The 25,282-nt window shown below is 40.0% G+C and overlaps 1 protein-coding gene across 1 annotated transcript in view; it reads right to left on the bottom strand.

Moving 5' to 3' along the window:
* The window catches only part of EPC2 (enhancer of polycomb homolog 2), a 498,893-nt gene extending 473,898 nt beyond the window's left edge, over positions 1-24,995 (bottom strand). The window contains exon 1 of the mRNA XM_053712670.1: positions 24,598-24,995. Within this exon, the coding sequence (XP_053568645.1) occupies positions 24,598-24,750 (153 nt within the window). The 5' untranslated portion in view covers positions 24,751-24,995. The remainder of the gene's footprint in view (positions 1-24,597) is intronic.
* Between the last annotated feature and the right edge of the window lie 287 nt (positions 24,996-25,282).

The raw sequence follows: 25,282 nt of genomic DNA, 5'->3' as shown, positions 1-25,282 counted from the left end.
AAAGCTAAAGTACACGGATGAAGGGAGGGACAAGGCAGGAACTTTAAACGGAAGGAACCACTGCCTGAAGCACCTTTCTCCCAAAAATAGCCTCCGAAGAAGCAAAAGTGTCAAATTTGTAAAATTTTGAAAAAGTGTGAAGTGAAGACCAAGTTGCAGCCTTGCAAATCTGTTCAACAGAGGCCTCATTTTTAAAGGCCCAGGTGGAAGCCACAGCTCTAGTAGAATGAGCTGTAATCCTTTCAGGAGGCTGCTGTCCAGCAGTCTCATAGGCTAAACGTATTATGCTACGAAGCCAAAAAGAGAGAGAGGTAGCTGAAGCCTTTTGACCTCTCCTCTGTCCAGAGTAAACGACGAACAGGGAAGAAGTTTGACGAAAATCTTTAGTTGCCTGCAAATAGAACTTCAGAGCACGGACTTCGTCCAGATTATGCAAAAGTCGTTCCTTCTTTGAAGAAGGGTTAGGACACAATGATGGAACAACAATCTCTTGATTGATATTCCTGTTAGTAACTACCTTAGGTAAGAACCCAGGTTTAGTACGCAGAACTATCTTGTCTGAATGAAAAATCAGATAAGGAGAATCACAATGTAAGGCAGATAACTCAGACTCTTCGAGCCGAGGAAATAGCCATCAAAAATAGAACTTTCCAGGATAACAGCTTGATATCAATGGAATCAAGGGGTTCAAATGGAACGCCTTGAAGAACGTTAAGAACTAAGTTTAAGCTCCACGGCGGAGCAACAGTCTTAAACACAGGCTTAATCCTAGCTAAAGCCTGACAAAAAGCCTGAACGTCTGGAACTTCAGCCAGACGTTTGTGTAGAAGAATAGACAGAGCAGAAATCTATCCCTTTAACGAACTAGCAGATAAGCCCTTTTCTAAACCCTCTTGTAGAAAAGACAATATCCTAGGAATCCTAACCTTACTCCATGAGTAACTCTTGGATTCGCACCAATATAAATATTTACGCCATATCTTATGGTAAATTCTTCTGGTAACAGGTTTCCTAGCCTGTATTAAGGTATCAATAACCGACTCCGAGAAGCCACGCTTTGATAGAATCAAGCGTTCAATCTCCATGCAGTCAGCCTCAGAGAAATTAGATTTGGATGGTTGAAAGGACCCTGAATTAGAAGGTCCTGTCTCAGAGGCAGAGACCATGGTGGACAGGACGACATGTCCACTAGGTCTGCATACCAGGTCCTGCGTGGCCACGCAGGCGCTATCAGAATCACCGATGCTCTCTCCTGTTTGATCCTGGCAATCAGTCGAGGAAGCAACGGAAATGGTGGGAACACATAAGCCATGTTGAAGACCCAAGGGGCTGTCAGAGCATCTATCAGCACCGCTCCCGGGTCCCTGGACCTGGATCCGTAACAAGGAAGCTTGGCGTTCTGGCGAGACGCCATGAGATCCAGATCTGGTTTGCCCCAATGATGCATCAGTTGAGCGAAGACCTCCGGATGAAGTTCCCACTCCCCCGGATGAAAAGTCTGGCGACTTAGAAAATCCGCCTCCCAGTTCTCCACGCCTGGGATGTAAATCGCTGACAGGTGGCAAGAGTGAGACTCTGCCCAGCGAATTATCTTTGAGACTTCCAACATCGCTAGGGAACTTCTGGTTCCCCCTTGATGGTTGATGTAAGCCACAGTCGTGATGTTGTCCGACTGAAATCTGATGAACCTCAGGAGTTGCTAACTGAGGCCAAGCTAGAAGAGCATTGAATATTGCTCTTAGCTCCAGAATATTTATTGGGAGGAGTTTCTCCTCCTGAGTCCATAATCCCTGAGCCTTCAGGGATTTCCAGACTGCGCCCCAACCTAGAAGGCTGGCGTCTGTTGTTACAATCGTCCAATCTGGCCTGCGAAAGGTCATCCCCTTGGACAGATGGGGCCGAGAAAGCCACCATAGAAGAGAATCTCTGGTCTCTTGATCCAGATTTAGCAGGGGGGACAAATCTGAGTAATCCCCATTCCACTGACTTAGCATGCACAATTGCAGCGGTCTGAGATGCAGGCGCGCAAATGGTACTATGTCCATTGCCGCTACCATTAAGCCGATTACTTCCATGCACTGAGCTACTGACGGGTGTGGAATGGAATGAAGGACACGGCAAGCATTTAGAAGTTTTGATAACCTGGCCTCCGTCAGGTAAATTTTCATCTCTACAGAATCTATAAGAGTCCCTAGGAAGGGAACCCTTGTAAGTGGTAATAGAGAACTCTTTCCTACGTTCACCTTCCACCCATGCGACCTCAGAAATGCCAGAACTATCTCTGTATGAGACTTGGCAGTTTGAAAACTTGACGCTTGTATCAGAATGTCGTCTAGGTACGGAGTCACCGCTATGCCTCGCGGTCTTAGTACCGCCAGAAGTGAGCCCAGAACCTTTGTAAAGATTCTTGGAGCCGTAGCTAATCCGAAGGGAAGAGCTACAAACTGGTAATGCCTGTCTAGGAAGGCAAATCTTAGGTACCGATAATGATCCTTGTGAATCGGTATGTGAAGGTAGGCATCCTTTAAGTCCACTGTGGTCATGTACTGACCCTCTTGGATCATGGGAAGGATGGTTTGAATAGTTTCCATTTTGAATGATGGAACTCTTAGAAATTGGTTTAGGATTTTTAAGTCCAAGATTGGTCTGAAGGTTCCCTCTTTCTTGGGAACCACAAATAGATTTTAATAGAATCCTAGAAGTCACGTCAGCTGACCAGGATTTAAGCCATAGCGCTCTGCGTGCTTGGATGGCGAATCCGGAGTTCTTAGCCATAAGTTTGGTTAAATGTACGACGGCATCAGAAACAAATGCGTTAGCTAGCTTAAGTGCTTTAAGCTTGTTCATAATTTCATAATTGCTGTGCGAATGGCCTCTTCCAGAGACTCAAACCAGAATGCCGCCGCAGCAGTGACAGGCGCAATGCATGCAAGGGGCTGTAAGATAAAACCTTGTTGAACAAACATTTTCTTAAGGTAACCTTCTAATTTTTTATCCATTGGATCTGAAAAGGCACAACTATCCTCCACCGGGATACTGGTACGCTTAGCTAAAGTAGAAACTGCTCCCTCCACCTTAGGGACCGTCTGCCATAAGTCTCGTGTGGTGGCGTCTATAGGAAACATTTTCCTAAATATGGGAGGAGGGGAAAAAGGCACACCAGGTCTATCCCACTCCTTGCTAATAATCTCTGTAAGCCTTTTAGGTATAGGAAACACGTCAGTACACACCGGTACCGCATAGTATCTATCCAACCTACATAATTTTTCTGGAATTGCAACCGTGTTACAATCATTCAGAGCCGCTAATACCTCCCCTAGCAATATGCGGAGGTTCTCAAGCTTAAATTTAAAATTAGAAATCTCTGAATCCAGTCTCCCTGGATCAGATCCGTCACCCACAGAATGAAGCTCTCCGTCTTCATGTTCTGCAAACTGTGACGCAGTATCTGACATGGCTCTCACATCATCCGCGCGCTCTGTCCTTAACCCAGAGCTATCGCGCTTGCCTCTTAATTCTGGCAATTTAGATAATACTTCTGTCATAACAGTAGCCATGTCTTGCAAAGTGATTTGTAAGGGCCTCCCTGATGTACTTGGCGCCACAAAATCACGCACCTCCTGAGCGGGAGGCGAAGGTACTGACACGTGAGGAGAGTTAGCCGGCATAACTTCCCCCTCGTTGTCTGGTGATAATTTCTTTACATGCAAAGATTGACTTTTATTTAAAGTAGCATCAATGCAATTAGTACACAAATTTCTATTGGGCTCCACATTGGCCTTTAAACATAGTGAACAAAGAGAATCATCTGAGTCAGACATGTTTAAACAGACTAGCAATGAGACTAGCAAGCTTGGAAATACTTTCTAAATAAATTTACAAGCAATATAAATAACGCTACTGTGCCTTTAAGAAGCACAAAAAAACTGTCACAGTTGAAATAACAATGAACCAAATTAGTTATAGCAACCAATTTTTCACAGTAAATGTATTAAGTTAGCAAAGGATTACACCCACCAGCAAATGGATGATTAACCCCATAATACCCAAAAACGGATAACAATTTAATAATTAACGTTTTTATCACAGTCAAAACACACTGTCACAGGTCTGCTGTGACTGATTACCTCCCTCAAAATGAATTTTGGAGACCCCTGAGCTTTCTAGAGACGTCCTGGATCATGGAGGATGAAGTAGGCAGATTGTGACTGAATTTTTACTGCGCAAAAAAGCGCTAAAATAGGCCCCCCCCACTCATATTACAACAGTGGGGAAGCTCAGTTAACTGTTTCTATGCAGAAAACAAAGATAGCCATGTGGTAAGAATCAATAAGTTTTATCACCAAGTACCTCACAAAAAACGATTAACATGCCAGTAAACGTTTTGAACATACATTTTAAAAGTAATGAAGTGTTATTAATAAGCCTGCTACCAGTCGCCTTTACTGCAGTTAAGGCTCATACATTACTTCAGTATTAACAGTATTTTCAGAGTCAATTCCATTCCTTAGAAAAATACATTCAGTGTACACACACTCATCAGCCTAATACCAGTCGCTATCACTGCATTTAAGGCTGAACTTACGTTACATTGGTATCAGCAGTATTTTCTCAGTCAATTCCATTCCTCAGAAAAATAATTTACTGCACATACCTCGTTTGCAGGGGGGCCCTGCATGCTATTCCCCTTTTCTGAAGTTACCTCACTCCTCAGATAAGAACAGCCAGTGGATCTTAGTTACGTCTGCTAAGATCATAGAAAACGCAGACAGATTCTTCTTCTAATGCTGCCTGAGAACAAACAGCACACTCCGGTGCCATTTAAAATAACAAACTTTTGATTGAAGAAATAAACTAAGTTAAAAAACACCACAGACCTCTCACAACGACCTATCTTTAGTTAGGTTGCAAGAGAATGACTGAATATGACATGTGAGGGGAGGAGCTATATAGCAGCTCTGCTTGGGTGATCCTCTTGCAACTTCCTGTTGGGGAAGAGATATATTCCATAAGTAATGGATGACCCGTGGACTGACTACACTTAACAAGAGAAATAGAAATTTCTTATATTTAGGTAAAAAGTTCTAGTTATTCAAACTGCTTGGGACCAGAAAAGGTTTGGATTTTGTTATATTTTTATCTGTAAATAGCGACAGTTTGGAGAGGGGATGAGACCAAGAGTAAACAAAATCTTATGTAACTTAGGTAATATTTACATCACTTTACAGCTTATACAAGCAACCTAAAAGTTAGTTTTACATAATCTTTTAATACTTTTGTATACATAGGGGCTTCACCAGCCTTCCACCCCCTACCACTGTAGGTTATCACAAGAGAACCTGCAGTCCATATTTATGAAGCATCGGTCATTAGACGGCTGCTTCCCTAACCTCTTCACCACCTCTTTTGGTCTCAAAAGACCAAGGAGATTGGCAGTGTGCGGGAAAGGGGCGGCATTGCACAAGAGCGCAAAATTGCGTTCTTGTGCAATGCTGAATTCAGCCAGCCAGAGGAGAGCTGCGGTGGACAGGGGCCAATATGTACACCCCTGTACGCCGTAGCTTTAAAATATATATATATATATATATATATATATATATATATATATATATATATATATATATATATCTATATATATATATATATATATATATATATATATCTATATCTATATATATATATCTCCCATAGTACTCCCAGAAAGGAATGTCAAGTACTGTAATCACAAAGAATGTAGTAGTTTTAAGTAAATATAATTATTTGTATTTTAGAACACAAAAACCAAAGAGAGAAGATTGCATCTTACAGACAGGAAGAAAAAAAAAAAAAGAAAAAAAAAAAAATTACTTTTTGATCATTTTATTTTTTGTAAAAATATTAATTAAAAAAAAAAAGTTTAACTTTTAAAATAAGTGGATTTTGTAATTACGGATTTGGGGATTTGTACCTGTATTATCGAATTTTCTCTGTTCCCATGGTATTCTTTGTTGAAGAGATATCTTGTTGGTGTCTGGAACACTACATGGCAGGAAAGAAATAGTGCTGTCATCTAATGCTCTTGCAAATGGATACCATTCTTTCAAAACTGCTGCCGTAAAGTGCTCCAAGCACATGCACACTCCTAAACTTACATCCCTGTTTTTCAACAAAAGATACCAAGAAAACAAATAACATTTGATAATAGAAGTAAATTGGAAACTTGTTTAAAATCCAATGCTCTATCTGAATCATGTGTGGTTTTATGTCCCTTTAAATTTTGGTTTCCCAGGCCCCACACTTTGTGACCTCTCCTCACTGCAGAGTTAAAGGACCAGTGCACTCAGGGGAGGGAGATATTTTGGTAATGGTAAAACCCTAAGCATTAAGGTTGATGCAAAAACAAATATCAATTTAAATAAGTTTTGTTTTTTACCTTATAATATTCTGCTGTAGCTCTCAAAACTCTTGGAACACCCTGGTAGAAGGGCCAGTCAACATACTTTTTACCACCCCCGCCGCCAAATAGTAGCAGCAATGCAAATTACAGATTTTCATAGTGTGCAATCAGCATCCTACGTGCACCCTATACATCCAGAGAGCGCACTCAATGCTGTGGGCAAAAATCACTCAGCATTTAGAATAGTTTTTTTAGTGTGTGCGGCAACGGAGACATTGAAAGCTAATAATGATAGCAATAAGGATATTTTAGAAAAGTGGAATATGCACCAATGAAAGTAAATACAGCCCTGCATGTACAACAAAACTATGTATGCAGTGTTGAACAGACATGTTTTTATTAGGCACAAGTCCGTGTTCATGTTGCCTGTGACGTCATCATGAAGGGCTAGCGCATGCGCTATGACTGGAAGAGAGCATGACTTACTCTTCAGTCTAGAGGTACAGTCATGGCCAAAAATATTGGCACCCCTGCATTCCTGTCAGATAATGCACCACGTCAACCAGAAATTTGTTGCCATTACAAATGTTTAGGCATTCTCATGTTTATTTCTTTTTGTTTGTATTGGAATGACACAAAAAGGTGGAGGAAAAAAAAAAAATCTGACACAGTCCACACAAAACTCCAAAAATGGACTGGATAAAATTGGGACTGTCAAAATTGTAAGAAATAACTGCATTCAGTTGGTGATTCTCCTGTAATTAAACTCACCTGTATCATTAACAGGTGCTGACAATATATAAATCACACCGGCAACCAGTTAAAATAGTGAAAAATTGACTCAATCTTTCTGTTGTGGGACTGTGTGCCACACTGAGCATGGAGAAGAGAAAGAGCAGCAAAAAATTGTGAGGATTCGAGAACAAAAATTGTAGAAAAGAATGGACAATCTCAAGGTTACAAGTCCATCTCCAGAGATCTTAATGTTCCTGTGTCCACTGTGCGCAACATTGTCAAGAAGTTTACAGCCCATGGCACTGTAGCTAATCTCCCTGGACGTGGACAAAAGAGAATAGTTGTTCAAAGATTGCAACAAAGGATTGTTCGAAAGCTGGATAAAGAACCTCAATCAACTTCCAGACAAATTCAAGCTAACCTTCAGGCACAGGGTACAAATGTGTTAGTTTGCACTATACGTCGTCATTTGAATGAAAAGGGACGCTATGGTAGGAGACCCAGGAGGACCCCACTGCTGACACAGAAACATAAAAAAGACAGATTGGAGTGTGGCAAAATCATTTTGGGAAAATGTGCTGTGGACAGACGAAACAAAATTACATCTTTTTGGTAAAGCCCATCATTCTACCGTTTTCACAAAAAGAAATGAGGCTTTTAAAGAAAAGAATACAGTCCCTTCAGTCAAATATGGTAGAGATTCATTGATGTTTCGGGGTTGCTTTCCTGCTTCGGGCACTGGATGTCTTGACTGTGTGCATGGCATTATGAAATATGAAGACTACCAAAGAATTCGGTGGTGCAATGTAGGGCCCAGTGTCAGAAAGTTGGGTCTCTGCCAATGGTCATGGGTCTTACAGCAGGACAATGACCCAAAGCACGTCAAAAAGCACCCAGAAATGGTTTAAGACAAAGCGCTGGCCAGCAATGAGTCAAGATCTCAATCCCATAGAGCAGGGCTCGACAAACCCAGGAGCCTTGTAGCCACTGGCTCCTAGAATTTTACCCCTGGCTCCTAACTTTTTGGGTTAGTCTCCATATGTCTATATACAAATCCAACGGTCTGGCTCCTAAATATTCTTACTGGCTCCTAATTTTCAAACACATTTGTCAAGCACTGGCATAGAGCACCTGTGGAGAGATCTCAAAACAGCAGTTGGGAAAAGGAACCCTTCCAATCAGAGACCTGGAGCAGTTGGCGAAAGAAGAGTGGTCCAAAATTCCAGTCGAGAGATGTAAGAAACTCATTGATGGTTACAGGAAGCAATTGATTTTAGCAATTTTTTGAAGGGGTGTGCCACCATTGAGGATGCCAATAATTTTGTCCAGTCCATTTTTGGAGTTTTGCATGGAATGTGTCAGATTTGGCTTTTTCTCCACTTTTGTGTGTCATACAACAAAAGAAATAAACATAAGAATGCCTAAACATTTGTAATTGCAACAATTTTCTGAGCGAAGTGGTGCTTATCTGACAGAAATGCAGGGGTGCCAATATTTTTGGCCATGACTACAGATAGAAAAATATTCTTTGAGGTAGAGGTAAGATAAGAGTTTTCAAAAAAAATTAAATAATGCAATAAAAGTATATGGGTTAATTCCCACTGTCATGTTTAAAGGGACAGTCTACAATAGAATTGTTATCGTTTTAAGAGATAGATAATCCCTTTATTATCCGTTACCCAGTTTTGCATAACCAACAGTTATCTTAATATACTTTTTTACCTTTGTGATTACCTTGTATCTAAGCACCTTCTGACAGCCCCCTGATCACATGACTTAACATATTATCTATTGACTTGCATTTAGTACTGTGTTGTGCTAAATCGTAATTAACTCATCGTGCATGAACACAATGTTATCTATATGGCCCACATGAACTAGCAGTCTACTGTTATAAAAAGCAAAAAAAAAAAGCCCTTTGAAAAAGCTGGCAACGGCGAAACATGTTAGGGTTTTTGGTAGGAAAATGGTGATGAGCCTTAGGAGCTCCTGTGTTTTAAATTGCATCTAGCATTCTTTACTGTAGTTATACATTACGCTAAAGGCTATGAGCTAAACTTTTATAGAATATTGGTACTTTTGGGCTAACTTACGAGTCTGCAATAGGCTTACTGACCAATATAGGTTACACAACTCACTAAGAACTCTCCATCATATCCGGAGGTTACTACAGTGTCTTATTTTGGTGACTATAGTGCCACAATTAGTTAACACTTTAAATATTTAGCACCGCAATATATCTGGTCATTGCATGAGCACTACTGTTGCAATATACACAAGCTACACCAGGGCTCAACAAACCCAGGAGCCTGGTAGCCACTGGCTCCTAGAATTTTACCCCTGGCTCCTAACTTTTTGGGTTATTCTCCATATATCTATATACAAATCCAACGGTCTGGTTCCTAAAAATATCCCTGGCTCCTAAATATTCTTACTGGCTCCTAATTTTTAAACACATTTGTCAAGCACTGAGCTACACTGTGTCAATCCCTGGAGTATATAGTTAATCTCCGGTTGGAAACTATTCTATTGTACAATATTGTACAGTACCGATATTGCTAAGCTCAGTATTTGGTTGATGCGAAGTATGTTTGTAACCACTAGCAATAGTTAGACTCAGTGCTGCGTTGGTAGATAGACCATTTTTGTGCCAATTTGTGCTCTCACATTGAATTAGCATACTTAGGCTCATATTCATTTCTACATAGACTGTCCATTTGTGTTTTAAAACTTTTTCCTAATTTTATTCTTTCAATCTTTATTAAAAGTTATGTTTTAATTTTTTGTCTGTTCTCTCACCCCCGGTGTTTTGGTTTATTATTCACACAGACTGTGTGGAGCTGTTATTATTTACTTATACTCAGGAGTGCTAGAAGTGTATTCTTGTTAGAGGGTCCCCTCTGTCCCTGTACATATATTCATAATACACAGCACATATACCCATTAACAGAGATCTCTATGGAGTCTAATAATAAGGGTTAAGAGTATATACACATTAGTAGTGCCATTTGTTTCTTGCTTCTTTAATTATGGGTTAATTCCCATTGTCATGTTTAAAGGGACAGTCTACAATAGAATTGTTATTGTTTAAAAACATAGATAATCCCTTTATTATCCATTCCCCAGTTTTGCATAACCAACACAGTTATATTAATATACTTTTTTACCTTTGTATCTAAGCACCTTCTGACAGCCCCCTGAACACATGACTTAAATAACTCTTTGTGCATAAACACAATGTTATCTATATGGCCCACATGAACTAGCAGTCTCCTGTTGCAAAAAGCAAATACAAAAGCATGTGATTAAGAGGCTTAGAAACAGGCAGAAATTTAGAGGTTTAAAAGTTATAAAGTATATTAATATATCAATGTTGGTTGTGCAAAGCTGGGGAATGGTTAGTAAAGGCAGTAACTCTTTTTAAACAACAATTTTAGTGTAGACTGTCCCATTAACTATAAATGTTGCTTCTTTAAAAATGTATTTTGCTTTGGTACGCAGTCGCTTTAAGTCCAATGGCGCATCACTAACAGGTGGGCTTGTGGTTGGTAAAAGCAGGGGAACACACGCACTGTGCGTCTTACAAACAATGTCAGCCAGGGGAGGAATTACTTTTCAGAGTCAACAGGTGATGCAGCTTTTTATTTTAGCCTGCATTGGAACCCCTCTCCTCATACATCTGAAGAAGCACGCATTCTACCTAGCACTTGTGTATACTCCTGTACTGTGATGCAGGCTGTAGAAGCTCTGTGCCGATTGTCTCCTATATTGCCCTGGAGAGAATTTCTTTAAAATGTTTTTCTTTTAATTATCCATTATATGTTAAAGGTCTCCATAAGCCATCATGTTAATGTAATGTAAGATTATTATTATCATCATCATCATCATCATCATCATCATCAGGACACTGAACCCATTTTTTTCTTTTGTGATTCAAAAAGAGCATGCAATTTTAAGCAACTTTCTAATTTACTCCTATTAATTTTTCTTCATTCTCTTGCTATCTTTATTTAAAAAGGTTGTTCACCAAAAATGGGCCGGCATCTAAACTTACATTCTTGCATTTCAAATAAAGATATCAAGAGAATGAAGAAAATGTGATAATAGGAGTAAATTAGAAAGTTGCTTAAAATGTCATGTCATGTTCTATCTGAATCACAAAAGAAAAAATTTGGGTTCAGTGTCCCTTTAATAATTATTAATATGAAACAAAATCCAATTTTTTTTTCTTTTGTGATTCAGATAGAGCATGCAATTTTAAGCAACTTTCTAATTTACTCCTATTAATTTTTCTTCATTCTCTTGCTATCTTTACTTAAAAAGCAGGAATGTAAAGCTTAAAGTGAATGTAAATTTTGATGCTAAAGTGCCCGGTTCTTAAAAATTAGATTAAAAACAAGGGCACTTTAATTCATCAAAATTTTCATTTCACTTGTTGTCAAAAAATACTTACCTTTTAAACTTGACAGCCGCTCCAGCTTCCCCCAGACGTCGCAAGCCATTTCTGACGTCAGTGTCTGATTGTAGGAAGCCGGATTGTAGGAAGCCGGATTCCTCATTTTAGACCCAGGAAGAGGCTTTGCGACGGGCGGAAGAAGCTGGAGCGGCTGTCAAGAATCAAAAGGCAAGTATTTCTTCACAACACAAGTGAAATGTAAATTTTGAGGAATTAAAGTGCCCATGTTTTTAAATCAGATTTTTAAAAACCGGGCACTTTAGCATCAAAATTTACATTCACTTTAAGATTTGGCCCATTTTTTTGAGTAGTTCTGGTGGGAGGAGCTAGCATTGTGCAGACGCTAGCAAGCTGTTCACGAAGAACGCAGGATTACATCGACCCACGAAAGCGGAGGATTCCTTGGCCGCAGAAGTGTTAAGGGGCCTGGAAGCTTGTGTTTATCTGGCACAGGAATATCGATCACGGAACTCCAAATATGGGCTAACGGCTCATTTGCCCGAGCACTCCTAGGCAGAGACTAAGGGTCTACTGGGCAGCACCACACGCTTGCTGGAATGTACGCTGTCAGTAAAACAAGTGAACAGCAGACTGCTTATCGGCCTAAACGCTAAGAGTTACACAGAAAGAGTACGCTGAAAGGCAACACTTGCATACTGGATTCCAGCAGAAGTAACGCCGACATTAAAGCATTTAAATTGCGGCTGGTCTGTGTAGATAAAGGACGCCAAACTTAGGTGTTTTGGACAGTGAAGGAGCACTGGTGAGGGGTGCTCTGGGTTAAGAGAACGCTTATAATCAATCTAATAGGCTGTCAAGTGGCACCACAAGGTCTGTCGAGCTGCACCATATGTTTATTCAAACACCTGCTGTCTAAAATTAGCAGCGAAGAAAGCAAACAGCCGATTGGAAGCATTTGCACGCAAAAAAAAAAAAAGCCAATATCGGTTTACTGGATTTGAGCATGAACAGCAACAATAGTGAATTGTTAAAAAACGGTGATCGGCTTGTATATACCTGGGCAGACAGAGGTCAGTCCACCGAGACCCTTGTCACGCTCCCTGAGATACAACATATATACACTTGGTAGTGAAGTGATACCTGTGAGCAGTGTATTGGGAGACGAACCTGTCTACAACTACTGTTAAGTTAATCAAGAAAGCAGTTAATGGTCATTCGCCTGAACGATGCTTAGTGGATAGATCTACCCCGGGTGAACAACATTGATGGACAGAGACTTAGCTCAAGCAAACTGGACATTAAAACAGTAGCATACCGCCTACATCCTGGATACAGAGCACTGTAGAATTGAGGTATTACTAACTGCTGCTGCAAGGAAGTCTTGTTAGGATCTATACGCAACTGTTACCTCAGGACATTGGCTGGCTATAAGCTTATATAAGTAGCTACAGAGTGGGCTGAAACAAACTACCCAGGATAAGTATCTATTCTGAAGCCGATACCCTGATAACCACACATACAATATAGGATGTAGCAGTTTACTAGCTCCTATTTCTTTTGTACTAATAACCTGCTGGTATATAACCTGGAGTGGCATTCTGGGTGTAAGTGGAATCTGGGTTGACTACCTTGGGAATTGTGATCTGCAGTTCTCTCGCCCCTGATTTGAGGAAGGGAGAAATAAACCTAAGCAAGGAGTTTACAAGGTGACACGTTTGAGGAGGCGGCAGTGAGTCCAAATCGTACCCACAGGCTGGCAAGTGATACCATCATAAGATTGGAGGAAGAGAAACAGAAGCCCCCTGGCAAATAACTTCTGCATTCCTGTCTGGCCCATACTAAAGGCTACCCCTTAATTGTGGAACTTTCTGCTATACTTCTCCCCCCCCCCTTGTACTGGTAGTAACAAGGAGAGAAAAGAGAAGAAAAGACTAAGGGGAAGAAAAAGAAAAGGGACCATAAGAGTCGCTGTGAACTCCAAAGCCTTTTATAATATCTGTAATATACGTGTATTGTATTTAAGTTAAGACTGAGATTAGCATTCAGACATCACTGCAATAAGGGGAAAATTGTATATTCTGTTTGAATGAGAAATACCAGTTCTTGTATTAGATAGAAACATAGAAAGCATGGTCACTTAAAATAATATCTGTGTGTTGTATAAGAGGTTCCAACCTCTTTTAAAGGACCAGTCAATACAATAGATTTGCATAATACTTTAGTCTGAACTTCAAATGAGTAGATTTTTTTAAAATAAATTGCAGTTATGTCTATTTCCACTCCCTCTGTACCATGTGACAGCCATCAGCCAATCACATATACGTATATGCTGTGAATTCTTGCACATGCTCAGTAGGAGCTGGTGACTCAAAAAGTGTAAATATTAAAAGACTGTGCACATTTTGTTAATACAACTAAATTAGAAAGTTGTTTAAAATTACATGCTGTATCTGAATCATAAAGTTTAATTTTGACTTGAGTGTCCCTTTAAGATACGGCTAAGGAAATAGTCTTTTTCTCTTATCCTGACCTTGTATTACTGGGGCCAGAGCTTTATATTCCCTGAGCAGGGGCAAATTGGCACTTCCCGTTTTGCACTCTCACAATTTGGTTTCCTGGGTGGGATAATAAGATAAATATCCTAATTCAGGCTTTTGGGGATTTTTTCCCCCTGTTGCGTGTCACGTTGATTGTAGACGTTCACTGTGTGGACCTCGTATAGAGGTTAAAGGGACAGTCTACCATAGAATTGTTATTGTTTTAAAAGATAGATAATCCCTTTATTACCCATTTCCCAGTTTTGCATAAGCAACAGTATGCAGTACCATGAGCCAGAGATCTGGTTAGGTCCGGACATGTCAGAAGTAATTGTTGTCTACAGACATAATAACCATGGACACTTGTATCCTTGCAAAGTGAGGGGGGGGGGGATTATTACTAAATAAAGGTTGCATAGTATTATTCACTTGAACCCTAGAGATGGGAACAGTTCAGAGTTTTCAGTTTAAAGATTGAAAAGTTTATATGCATTGTAAGATTGTTTTCTTGTTAATTGTTCACAAGTTTCTAAGCACTTTTTTCAAGCATTGATTACCTTTATACACTAGAGAGAGGGAGCATAGGGTTAGCAAGGCAAACGAGACAGAGATAATAAAGACTGGAGGAGGTCTAGACGTTATTAGCCGAGTGCCTTAGAGTTTGAGCAAGGAGGGAGGGAATAGGTAATAACTAAAAGTTACAAATCTATAGTTCAGGAGCTTGCTTACTCGGTCTACCTCTGTTGTTACCTGCTTGCATAATTTTTGTAACCTATTTGCTATCTCTTCCACACACTAACTTTCTGTTTGTGCTAGAAAAAGAGCAGAGTCGTCTCTCCTTCGGGTGCTGCTCAGGGGAAAAGGGGGCTACGGTCCTCCGGAACTACAACGTCAAAGAGACCTGGACATAAGGACCTACACTGTAAGGTACCGCAAACACAGCACACCTGTCAGGAACTCTGACTGAGATACACGTAAACTCTATAGGGTACTCCAACACTTTAGATTAAGATGAAACTGACCACATGGAATGTGGGAGGGATCACATCCCCAATAAAGAGAAAAACTATCCTTAGACAACTGAACATTAAAAAAAACGGACGTAGCCATATTAGAGGAAACACACCTCTCACAAAAAGAGCACCAGAAACTCAAACAGGGTTGGGTAGGGGAAGTTTTATATACCCCGTACGAGGGAAAGAGAGCCAGAGGGGTGGCAATGCTTTTCAGAAAGGGCCTGGACTATTCTATACTACAATCTGTCACAGACACGGAGGGGAGGTACATAATAGTTGACATCAGAATTGGAGGCACACGGATGATTCTATGTGGTGTATACGGACCGCACACAGAAAAGAAAGCATTCCTGACTGGACTACAGGCCAAACTTATACAGTTTTCAGATCTCCCCATTGTAGTGGGAGGTGACTATAACATTGCACCACACACACCAGCAGACAGATTCCATAATCCATAACAGCCAATAAGACACACAGTACGAGAGCAGGGTTCAAAGGGGGAAACACGCTTGCTAAAAATTTTTAGGAATGCACTCTCCTTAACAGATGTTTGGAGAGATAGGAATCCGGAAGCCAAAGATTACACTTGTCTGCACCCAGCTAAAACATCGCTGTCGCGAATAGATTACTTCCTGGTTTCTAACTCACTTTGTCCACGCGTAACGGCCGTCAAGATAGATCCAATAACTATATCTGACCATGCCCCAGTTAACTTACATATAAAAACTAACCCACTGCGTAGGCAGGCGAATAGATGGAGATTTCCGGTGCACCTCTCATGATCTTAACCTGCGAAAATACTTAGTCGGGGAGTGGTTGGCTTACAGGGAATTAAATGTGCAGCACATCAATGATAGATCTTTGTATTGGGAGTCTGCAAAGGCGGTTCTGAGGGGGGTGATCAAAGCATATACGGCAAGGTTACAGAAATCTCGCAGAATCAGAGGGGAACTGCTCCTGCGCCAGCTTCTGAACGCTAGAAATCGGTATTTGAGGTGCCCCATAGAACAAAATATGGTCAAATATAGAGAAGTAAAAAGCCTTAGGGACACATATCTCACACAGACATCAGTTATGGCCCAGAATCACTCTCAGGCAAAATATTATAGATACGGGAACCGTACAGGGAAGCTATTAGCCAGGCTTACTAAATTAGATAGGAAACCAAACACCATTGTAGCCATCAAAGGAAAGGACAGGTTGCTCACATCAGACGAGGAAATACAGAGAGCATTCCAGGATTATTACTCGAGCCTATACAACTCCCAAAGAATAGATTCAGATGTGAAGGAAAAGTTTTGGAGTGACTTGACACTCCCACAGTTAGATGAGGAACACCGGCAGAAATTTAATGCCAAGATTCAGCCCTCAGAGATTGCAAGAGTGATAGACACACTCCCACTGGAAAAAGCCTCGGGACCCGATGGGTTGCCCGGGGAGTTTTACAAAATGACTAAAGAAGAAACGGTAGACACACTGGCCTTGTTATATAATGCCATTCTGTCCAATAGATTCACAGAAGCCAATATCACAGTTCTCCCCAAGCCAGATAGAGATCCACTTCTAACCCAGTCTTAAAAGCCGATATCCCTTCTTAATTCGGACTACAAAATATTAACCAAACTTCTAGCAAATAGATTAGCGGTACTAATCCCCGTTAGTCCATGAAGACCAAACCGGGTTCGTGAAGGGTAGGTCAGCAGTCAAAAATATGAGGAAACCAGCTTTTACTGGCACACTTCTGGAAACTGGGAGGGGGAAATACACAACATAATAGGGAAGAAGCCTGCCTAATTCTAGTAGATGCCAAGAAGGCATTTGATAAAATGCTATGGGACCACTTATTTACCACTATGGAGAGATTTGGGATACAGGGAGCCTTCATGAAAGTCATCAAAACAATTTATAGCAATCCCCAAGCGGCAGTTCTGGTAAACGGATAGCCTTCCAAAATGTTTACCCTCAAGAGAGGCACAAGGCAGGGATGCCCTCTCTCCCCGCTCCTATTCGACCTTGCATTAGAACCCCTGGCTATTAGAATAAGAATGGAAACTGAGGGCTTAGAGATAAATGGGGAGGTTCAACATCTGTCACTATTTGCAGATGACATGCTGCTATACACAAGGGACCCTAGAAGAAACATTCCCACTATAACTAGGATCATTGCAGACTTCAGTAAGATTTCAGGATATCAGATAAACAAGGGCAAATCTGAGCTACTCTGGCTATCCAATAAAAACCTGGACCTACCCCTAGAGGAAAATTTCTAAGTGATCACACATACCTTTAAATATCTAGGAATCACACTGACTAGAGACCCAACTCAATGGTATGGGGTCAACTTTAAACCCCTACTGAAAGATTTGAAACAAATGCTAATAAACTGGAGTACATTACCACTAACTCTGTCAGGAAGAATAGGGCTAATCAAAATGATTTTGTTCCCCAAATTACTGTACACCCTACAGATGCTCCGGGAGCTTCTACACAAGCAAGACCTAAAAACATTAAATAGAGACATTATGCACTTTGTATGGTGAGGGAAAAAGCACAGAATGAGCTTCCAAAAATTGACAGGCAGACCAGAGATGGGGGGTTTGGGACTACCGAATATTGAGTTCTACAACTGGGCAGCGGGGGTCAAATATGTGATGGACTGGCTGACGGATAGGGAACACGTCACTAATAGCAAACTAGAGACAGCCCATATCAAACCGTGGTCACTCAAGATGTTACCACACATGACTCGCACTCAAGTGGAATCTATACTGGGAGGGGAAACATTATTCAGTAGCCCAATAAAGGCGTGGAGAAAGGTTTGTAAGGCCCTGGAAGTTTCACCAAATTACACTGTCTTCCTGCCACTGGGGGGCAAATCCTGATTCTCTAGCAGGATTTACTACGAAACCCTTTAAACAATGGGATACATGGGGAGTGACAAGCATTAAACAAATTCTCACAATAGAGGGCACAGCAGTCCGCACATTTGCAGAATTGCAAAGAGACTATGGTATTCCTAATAAGCACCATTTTGCGTATCTACAGGTGAGGCATTATGTACAAAACCTATTGAGATCAGGGAAAATGCCGGACACTAATTGCGACATATCAATTACTGACTCTGACAAGGGGGGACTGACCTCTATATCATACACCTATAAAACTTTGCAAAAACGACCAAACAAAGCTAACTTAACACACATTAAGAATACGTGGACTGAACTACTGGGGCAGGATGTCCCAGACATATGTATTGAACAAAGCTTCGCAAAGGTAAGAGAAGCCACCCTGTCAAATGAGATAAGAGAATCACACACTAAACTGGTCCACAATGCATATATTACGCCAAAACTATTTCTCAAGTGGAAACAAGACACAAGACACAACAGGTCTGTGCCCAAAATGCTCCAACGATAACCCGAACAACATACACATGATATGGCAATGTCCACAACTAACAAAATTCTGGAGCATGACGCAGAGGTGGTTGGAGAGAGTACTGGGGAAAGAATCAGATTTACACCTGAAATGGTGATATTCCTATACAAGCAGACAAGGCACAAAAAACACGGGGCGTACATATACAATGTAATATTGCATGCTAGGAGACTTATCCTACAACAGTGGTTGGCCCAGACACCCACACACTTAGCACAACTCAAGGAAGCCTTAAGACGACAGATGACTTATGAACAAATAGACACCCAGGGAGACATAACACTGAGAACAAAGAAGTTTATGACTAAATGGGAACCATTCATCAGATCACTAGATATTCACCACCAAAGACAAATCATTTACCCGTTCAAAGACTCAGGCTATATACTAAATGCACAAATGAGGGGACAATGGAATATTTTCGCTCAGAGAGGGGGTGCACAGACGACATAGGGTTCAGTTCTGAGAGAGGAGTTCCTCGGGGCGGCACCCGGGGGAGAGCTGATGGGTTGGAGGCCGGGAGGGAGATAAATCAGAGAGTCTGAGGTTGATGACAATAGGAGCAGAATAGTATCCAGATGCTACTCAGTGTAAACACAGCATACATTGTAGGAGATGAGGGAGAGTGGAACAAGAAAGGTACGAGTGAAGATATGGAGGTTGTGGAGGGGCGATTGTAAAAGAAAAATCCAATGTGGTGGAGGGGACGAGTCTTGTTCACATATTGTATCTCAATGTTTTTCTGTATCATGTTATGAGTTGATTTGTCGCTGTAAGCTACACTGGTATAAATAAAATATTTAAAAAAAATTTTTAAAAAATTACATGCTCTATCTGAATCATGAAAGTTTATTTTGGCCTAGACTGTCCCTTTAATGAGGATCAGGCAGGGTTCATGAAGGGAAGAAATGTTACGAAGACAATTCGTAAGGTACTTACGATAAAACATTTTTGGAATAAAGGAACTGAGAGTAGGAGATCAACCAGACCCGATTTAACAATATTGTCGGTTGATGCAGAGAAGGCATTTGACAAATTAGTTGGGACCATCTTTTTACTGCCTTAGAATGATTTCGATATCAGGGGAATTATCTAAAGATAATCCAATTCTACCAGAAACCTGTCTCCAATCTGAAAATTAACAATTCTTTGACCGATTGCTTGACACTGGAGGGACTCGACAGGGGTGTCCCCTCTCGCCCTTTCTCTTTAATATTTCACTAGAACCACTAGCAATTCTTCTCCGTCAGGATATGCCAGGCATTCTTATCGGGAATCAGAAATCTGTGCTGACCCTCTATGCAGATGATCTTCTGCTATTTTTAAGTGATCAAAAGACCTCTATAAAGCAATTTTTTTTAGAAATTATACATCTATTTGGATCATTTTCAGGATATAACCTGAAGTTCTATAATTTTGCGGCGTTGGTAAAGGTGGTATATATATTGGATTGGATTACGGAAAAGCAATACATATCTAATCTAGAATCTAAGATTACAGCCCCACTTTTACTAAAGGCCCTAATTCACTGCAGCAATTCTTCAATGCCAGCTTCTCTTTTTAAAATGCAAATATTTAAAGGCCCAATTTGTGCGTAGAAAAAATTCTTGCATGAATTAAATGTTGATTACAGGCTCTCAAAATTTTTACCAATAAGTGGTAACCCGGAATTTCTTCCTGGTCTAAACTTGGCTGAGTTCAGAAACTGGTCGATTAAAGGGATTCAAGTAAAGAGACGAGACCATGAAATTGTTTGAAACTCTTAAAAGAAATGTTTTAATACATAAGCATATATTCTTTGCATATCTTCAACGAAGACATTTCTTCGGTCAAGTCGTAAAAAAAATACAGAGTCAAATTGGGAACTGGGTAACATTGGGCCGGCAATCAACTTGTATAACCAGGGTAAGTACTCCATTTCCTTTTTATATAATATATTGATCAACAACTTCGACTATTCTCATATGGAAGTCTTATAATCAAAATGGGCAAAAGATTTTCCCTTTTTGAATAGTGAGGTTATTAAAAAAAAGCTTTGAATTAACTAAGATATCTGCGTACACAGTGGCATGGAGAGAATCACATTGCAAAATGAATAAACAGGATTTATATAACGCCAGCACAAATTGGTAACTGGTTCTCAGGGAACAGCTCAAATTGCTCTAGATGTAACTTTATACCCACAGATCTAGCACACTGCTTTTGGTATTGCCCCAAAATTGCACAATATTAGCACAAAATCAACTATTGGTTAAATAGGGCCCTGGATATGGATTTTCAATTTGATGTGAAAACTATCATTTTTCTATGCCCAGTAGACACAGAAACCATAAATTAATCAATTCTGTCATCCTGTTGGGAAGAAATCTTATCTTAGCCAACTAGAAAGCAAAACAGGCTCCCCCTTTTCTATGTTCTCTAAAAAAATACTAGATCTAATTATAATGGAACAATATATATTATCGGATAAAATAGACAAATCGTTAAATAGGGTACCTTAGTAAATGGACGGGTGTAATTAAGACATATCCAATCGAAATACGACAATTAATAACACCACTTAAAATAATTACACATATTTAGAGAGATGGCCCAAAATGAGATTATTCCTAGCGCCTGGCTTAACCAGTAACTTGTAATTAAATGGTGGCAGCGAAAAGAGGGGAGTGGGGGGGGAGAAATAGGAGAGCTTTCTGGGTTTTTTGTTGATTTTTGTTCTGTATGTATTCTTTTTTTTTCAGCCAGAGAGAGTATGGCTGTAATAGTATTTAGAATTATAGGAGGTATAATAGAAATATATTAGCACTAGCAAAAGGTGAATTCTAGTTGGGGTTTTTTTAGACCTGAGTAAGGGGCTGTGTTTGGTTTATAACCTGGGTTATGCTTGCTTATTGATTTGCTAAATGTAATCACCAATAAGCAAGCGCTATCCAGGGTGCTGAACCTAAAATGGGCCGGCTCCTAAGCTTTTAATTCTTGCTTTTTAAATATAAATAACGGTAGAACAAAGAAAAATTGATAGTAGGAATAAAATTAAAAAGTTGCTTAAAATTGCATGCTCTGTCTGAATCATTAAAGTGAAGGTCAATTTCGATAAATTGGTGCCCTGTTTTTAATAACCCTATTAAAAACAAGGGCACTTTAATTCATCAAAATTGACATTTCACTTGTTTTCTTCAAATACTTACCTTTTAATCCTGACAGTCGCTGCAGCACTTCCTCCGCCCGTCGCAAGCTCTCTTTGCGGGTCCAAAATGACGAATCCGGCTTCCTCCCCCGCGGGGGGGGAAGCCGTGATTGGAGGAAGCCGGATTCGTCATTTCTGACGTATGAAGAGGCTTCCGATGGATGGGGAATCACTGGAGCGGCTGTGAAGATTAAAAAGGTATTTGAAGAAAACGAGTGAAAGGTCAATTTTGAGTAATTAAAGTGCCCTTGTTTTTAATAGGCTTAGAAAAAAAAACGGGCACCGATTCATCTAAATTGACCTTCACTTTAAAAAAAAAAAATTGGGTTTAGTATCCCTTTAAAAGGGACAATCTACACTTAAGATAGATAATCCCATTTATTACCCACTCCCCAGTTTTGCATAACCAACAGTTATATTAATATACTTTTTACCTCAGTGATTACCTTGCATCTAAATCTCTGCAGACTGCCCGCTTATTTAAGTTCTTTTGACAGACTTGCATTTTTGCCAATCCGTGCTGACTCCTAGGTAACTCCATGTGCATGAGCACAATGTTATCTGGCACACATGAACTAACACTCTCTAGTGGCGAAAAAAGTCAAAATGCATTCAGATAAGAGGTGGCCTTCAAGTACTAAGAAATTAGCATATGACCTACCGAAGTTTGGCTTTCAACTAAGAATACCAAGTAAACAAAGCAAAATTGATGATAAAAGTCAATTGTAAAGTTGTTTAAAATTACATGCCCTATCTGAATTATGAATGTTTATTTTGACTCTATGGTCACTTTAATTGTATTCAAGTGTCTGCTCATTCAAATATCAGAAACAAAAGAAATATGATTTCCTAATCAAACTTAATAAACTTTTTAAGATATTAGATCTTCTGTATTTTTTGTTTTGTACAGCATTAGAAAGGCTCATCCTGTGTATGGTTGGACTTTATATAACTACATTGAGTTACGTTGCTGTTCAAAGAGGTCATAGCTTCATCCATTGAGTGAGTGGTTTATGCTAGTGTGTCATATTGAATCAGTAATAGTGGAAATGGTAATTTGCCAGTGTTTTTCAGAGGAGACTAGATTGCTAAGCTGATCTTCAGTCTATTTACTAAGCAGGGTTGATTTTTAATCAAATCTGCATTTTAACATTTTTTTTTCCTTTCTATTTTAGATTTTAAAAAAAAGTAATTGAAGCAAAAGTTATCTATTTTTTTTAAATAAAGAGCACCAATCAGAACTGGCATTTGAACGCACCTTTCAATCACCTGTCATGTGTAGGAGTGTTCACATATGTGTGTGAATTATGAATGTCTTGACTTTACCGTGCCTTTAAATTTCAAGATGGTGGCACTCAATATGAAGATGCAGATGACGACCACTAACCCGCACTTTTGAAGGGTTAAAATAAGAGAATAGATTTTAAGAGAGTGACAAGCAGAGGATGAAAAACAATAGCATGGTGAGTAGTAGCCATGCACTTGTAGCAATACCTAGCAGTCCAATGCCTGGTAAATGGGTGCTGGCTCCCACCACCTGAATTCATATTGGCTTTACAACTGAATAGTCAAGTTCTAGAAAAGCAGAATTATAATTATTCTACATATATCCATATAAAAAAACCTTCTTTGGTTGTTTATTTTTGTATAGATTGGCAACCCTCAAGACAAAAAATAATAAATAATAATAATAAATAATAATAATAATATGGATTTTTAAAAAGACAAATATTTGCAATATACATACGCACCCCTCTGGTTACTACTAACATTTCAACAGTCTGATGATACCTTAACAAAAATTTAAAAAAAAACAAAAAAAAAAAACAGTGGAATACACATATATACCTTAAATCATGTCTATTAGTAATTTTCAAACTAGATATACTTATAAATATATTCTCAATTAATATCTTAAAATGATTGCCTCACACTATACGTAGTAAAATAGTGAGTTTTCTAAACATACACATGCCACCTATTATTTTCATCGGAATGTTTGAAACAAGGAAATGAGATGACAGCTGCTATGGACCAATCAATGAAGGGGCAGGCCTAGTCAGGCGGGCGAGAAATGGAGCAGTGTGTACAAAATGACAGCAGAATGAGCTTAAACCAATGGCTGAGCATCAGGGCGTGTATACTTTCATTCAGAAATCCATCTGGGTGCACTTACTACCATACTACACACACAAACCAGACACGAGGAAACTGGCTGCTAAAGGACTGCAACGCATTGCACAGCATAGAGGAAAAGCCAGCTTTTAACATTAAACTATAATACATATCTGCACTATACTGATTCTACTTTTAAAACACATAGTCCGTTCAGTGGTCGCCTCCATGCACTTTTTCAGAAGCAATATACAGACAAAATACACAAGCTACAATATAAATACAAACAAAACCATAAGAGATGTATTGGGTATGTAAAGTCACGGAGATTAAAAAATTACCAAATACCGTGATAAAATATACCACATAAAAATATAACCAACAAGATTGTATCGTGTGTCTGTTATAGTTAAAGCTGTTAAAAAAAATAAACATTGTGCAACTTATTTAGCTTCAACAGACATCAACTGCAAAATGACAAGCCACCTAAATGCAGCAGTAGCATTACTACGTTTACTCTTATTCACAAAGTTGTTTACGTTCACGTTCAATTCCTCAACACATTCTGACGTAAAGACTGGACGCAACAACATGGCGGCTCCCGCCATCTACGCTAGCGGGAATATTACACCAACTCTCACTGACGTAGTTGACAAGCAGAACAGCGACCCCTACGTCTGTTCGCTACGTATACTGTTTCATGAATACCAAAATCTTATTTACAATGGAGGGAGGAGGGGGCCAAGCGGAAAAAAACAAAAGATTATACATACCGATTCCTCCTCCTTCTCCATCCCCGTCGGCATCTGTGGCACGGCCCGGTTAATAGAGACGCAGTCATTGAGGTCGGGCATGTCTTTACCACGATATATAGGGAGAGGTTTAGCGGCGTCTAGCGCCCGCGCTCGGAAGGAGAGTTTACTCATTGTCGTCTCTCACAAAACACCCGACAGACTGGGAAGGGGGGCTTGGAATAAAAAAAAAACACTTAAAATTATCAATCAAAAAGACTCCACAAAGCCACTCGTTTTCGTCCTTTGTCGCTTCATGAGGACGCCGGTGTTGTGTAAGGGGCGGTAGATGGTAGTATTGGCGGCGTCTTGTCGTGCTTAGATCCGTATTTTGTTGGCTCGATCCGCTCCCTGCGCCATGGCAAACATGGCGGACATTACCAAGGCGGCGAGCGATCCCAGCAGCCTCCGCGAGCGACGGCACAGGGGGTGCGCGCGCAGCAGCCAAGTCGTGTGCGCGCTTAACTATACTATTAGTATGTGCTCAAACAGAGCATACAGCTGAGCTTATGGTATTGATGTGAAGCGGTAACGTGCGGGTAACTTGTTTCACTCTGGTCTACGTAGTTTAGCCTATAACATTTTTTTTGCCTAGGGTGTGATACTATTAGAATGTCACTAGGTATTGTCTATACCGCACCACAAGCATCCAAATACCTGTTTCGCT

The sequence above is a fragment of the Bombina bombina genome, chromosome 1, assembly GCF_027579735.1.
Source record: "Bombina bombina isolate aBomBom1 chromosome 1, aBomBom1.pri, whole genome shotgun sequence".
NCBI lineage: Eukaryota > Metazoa > Chordata > Amphibia > Anura > Bombinatoridae > Bombina > Bombina bombina.
This window is presented reverse-complemented; position numbering and strand designations above follow the sequence as displayed.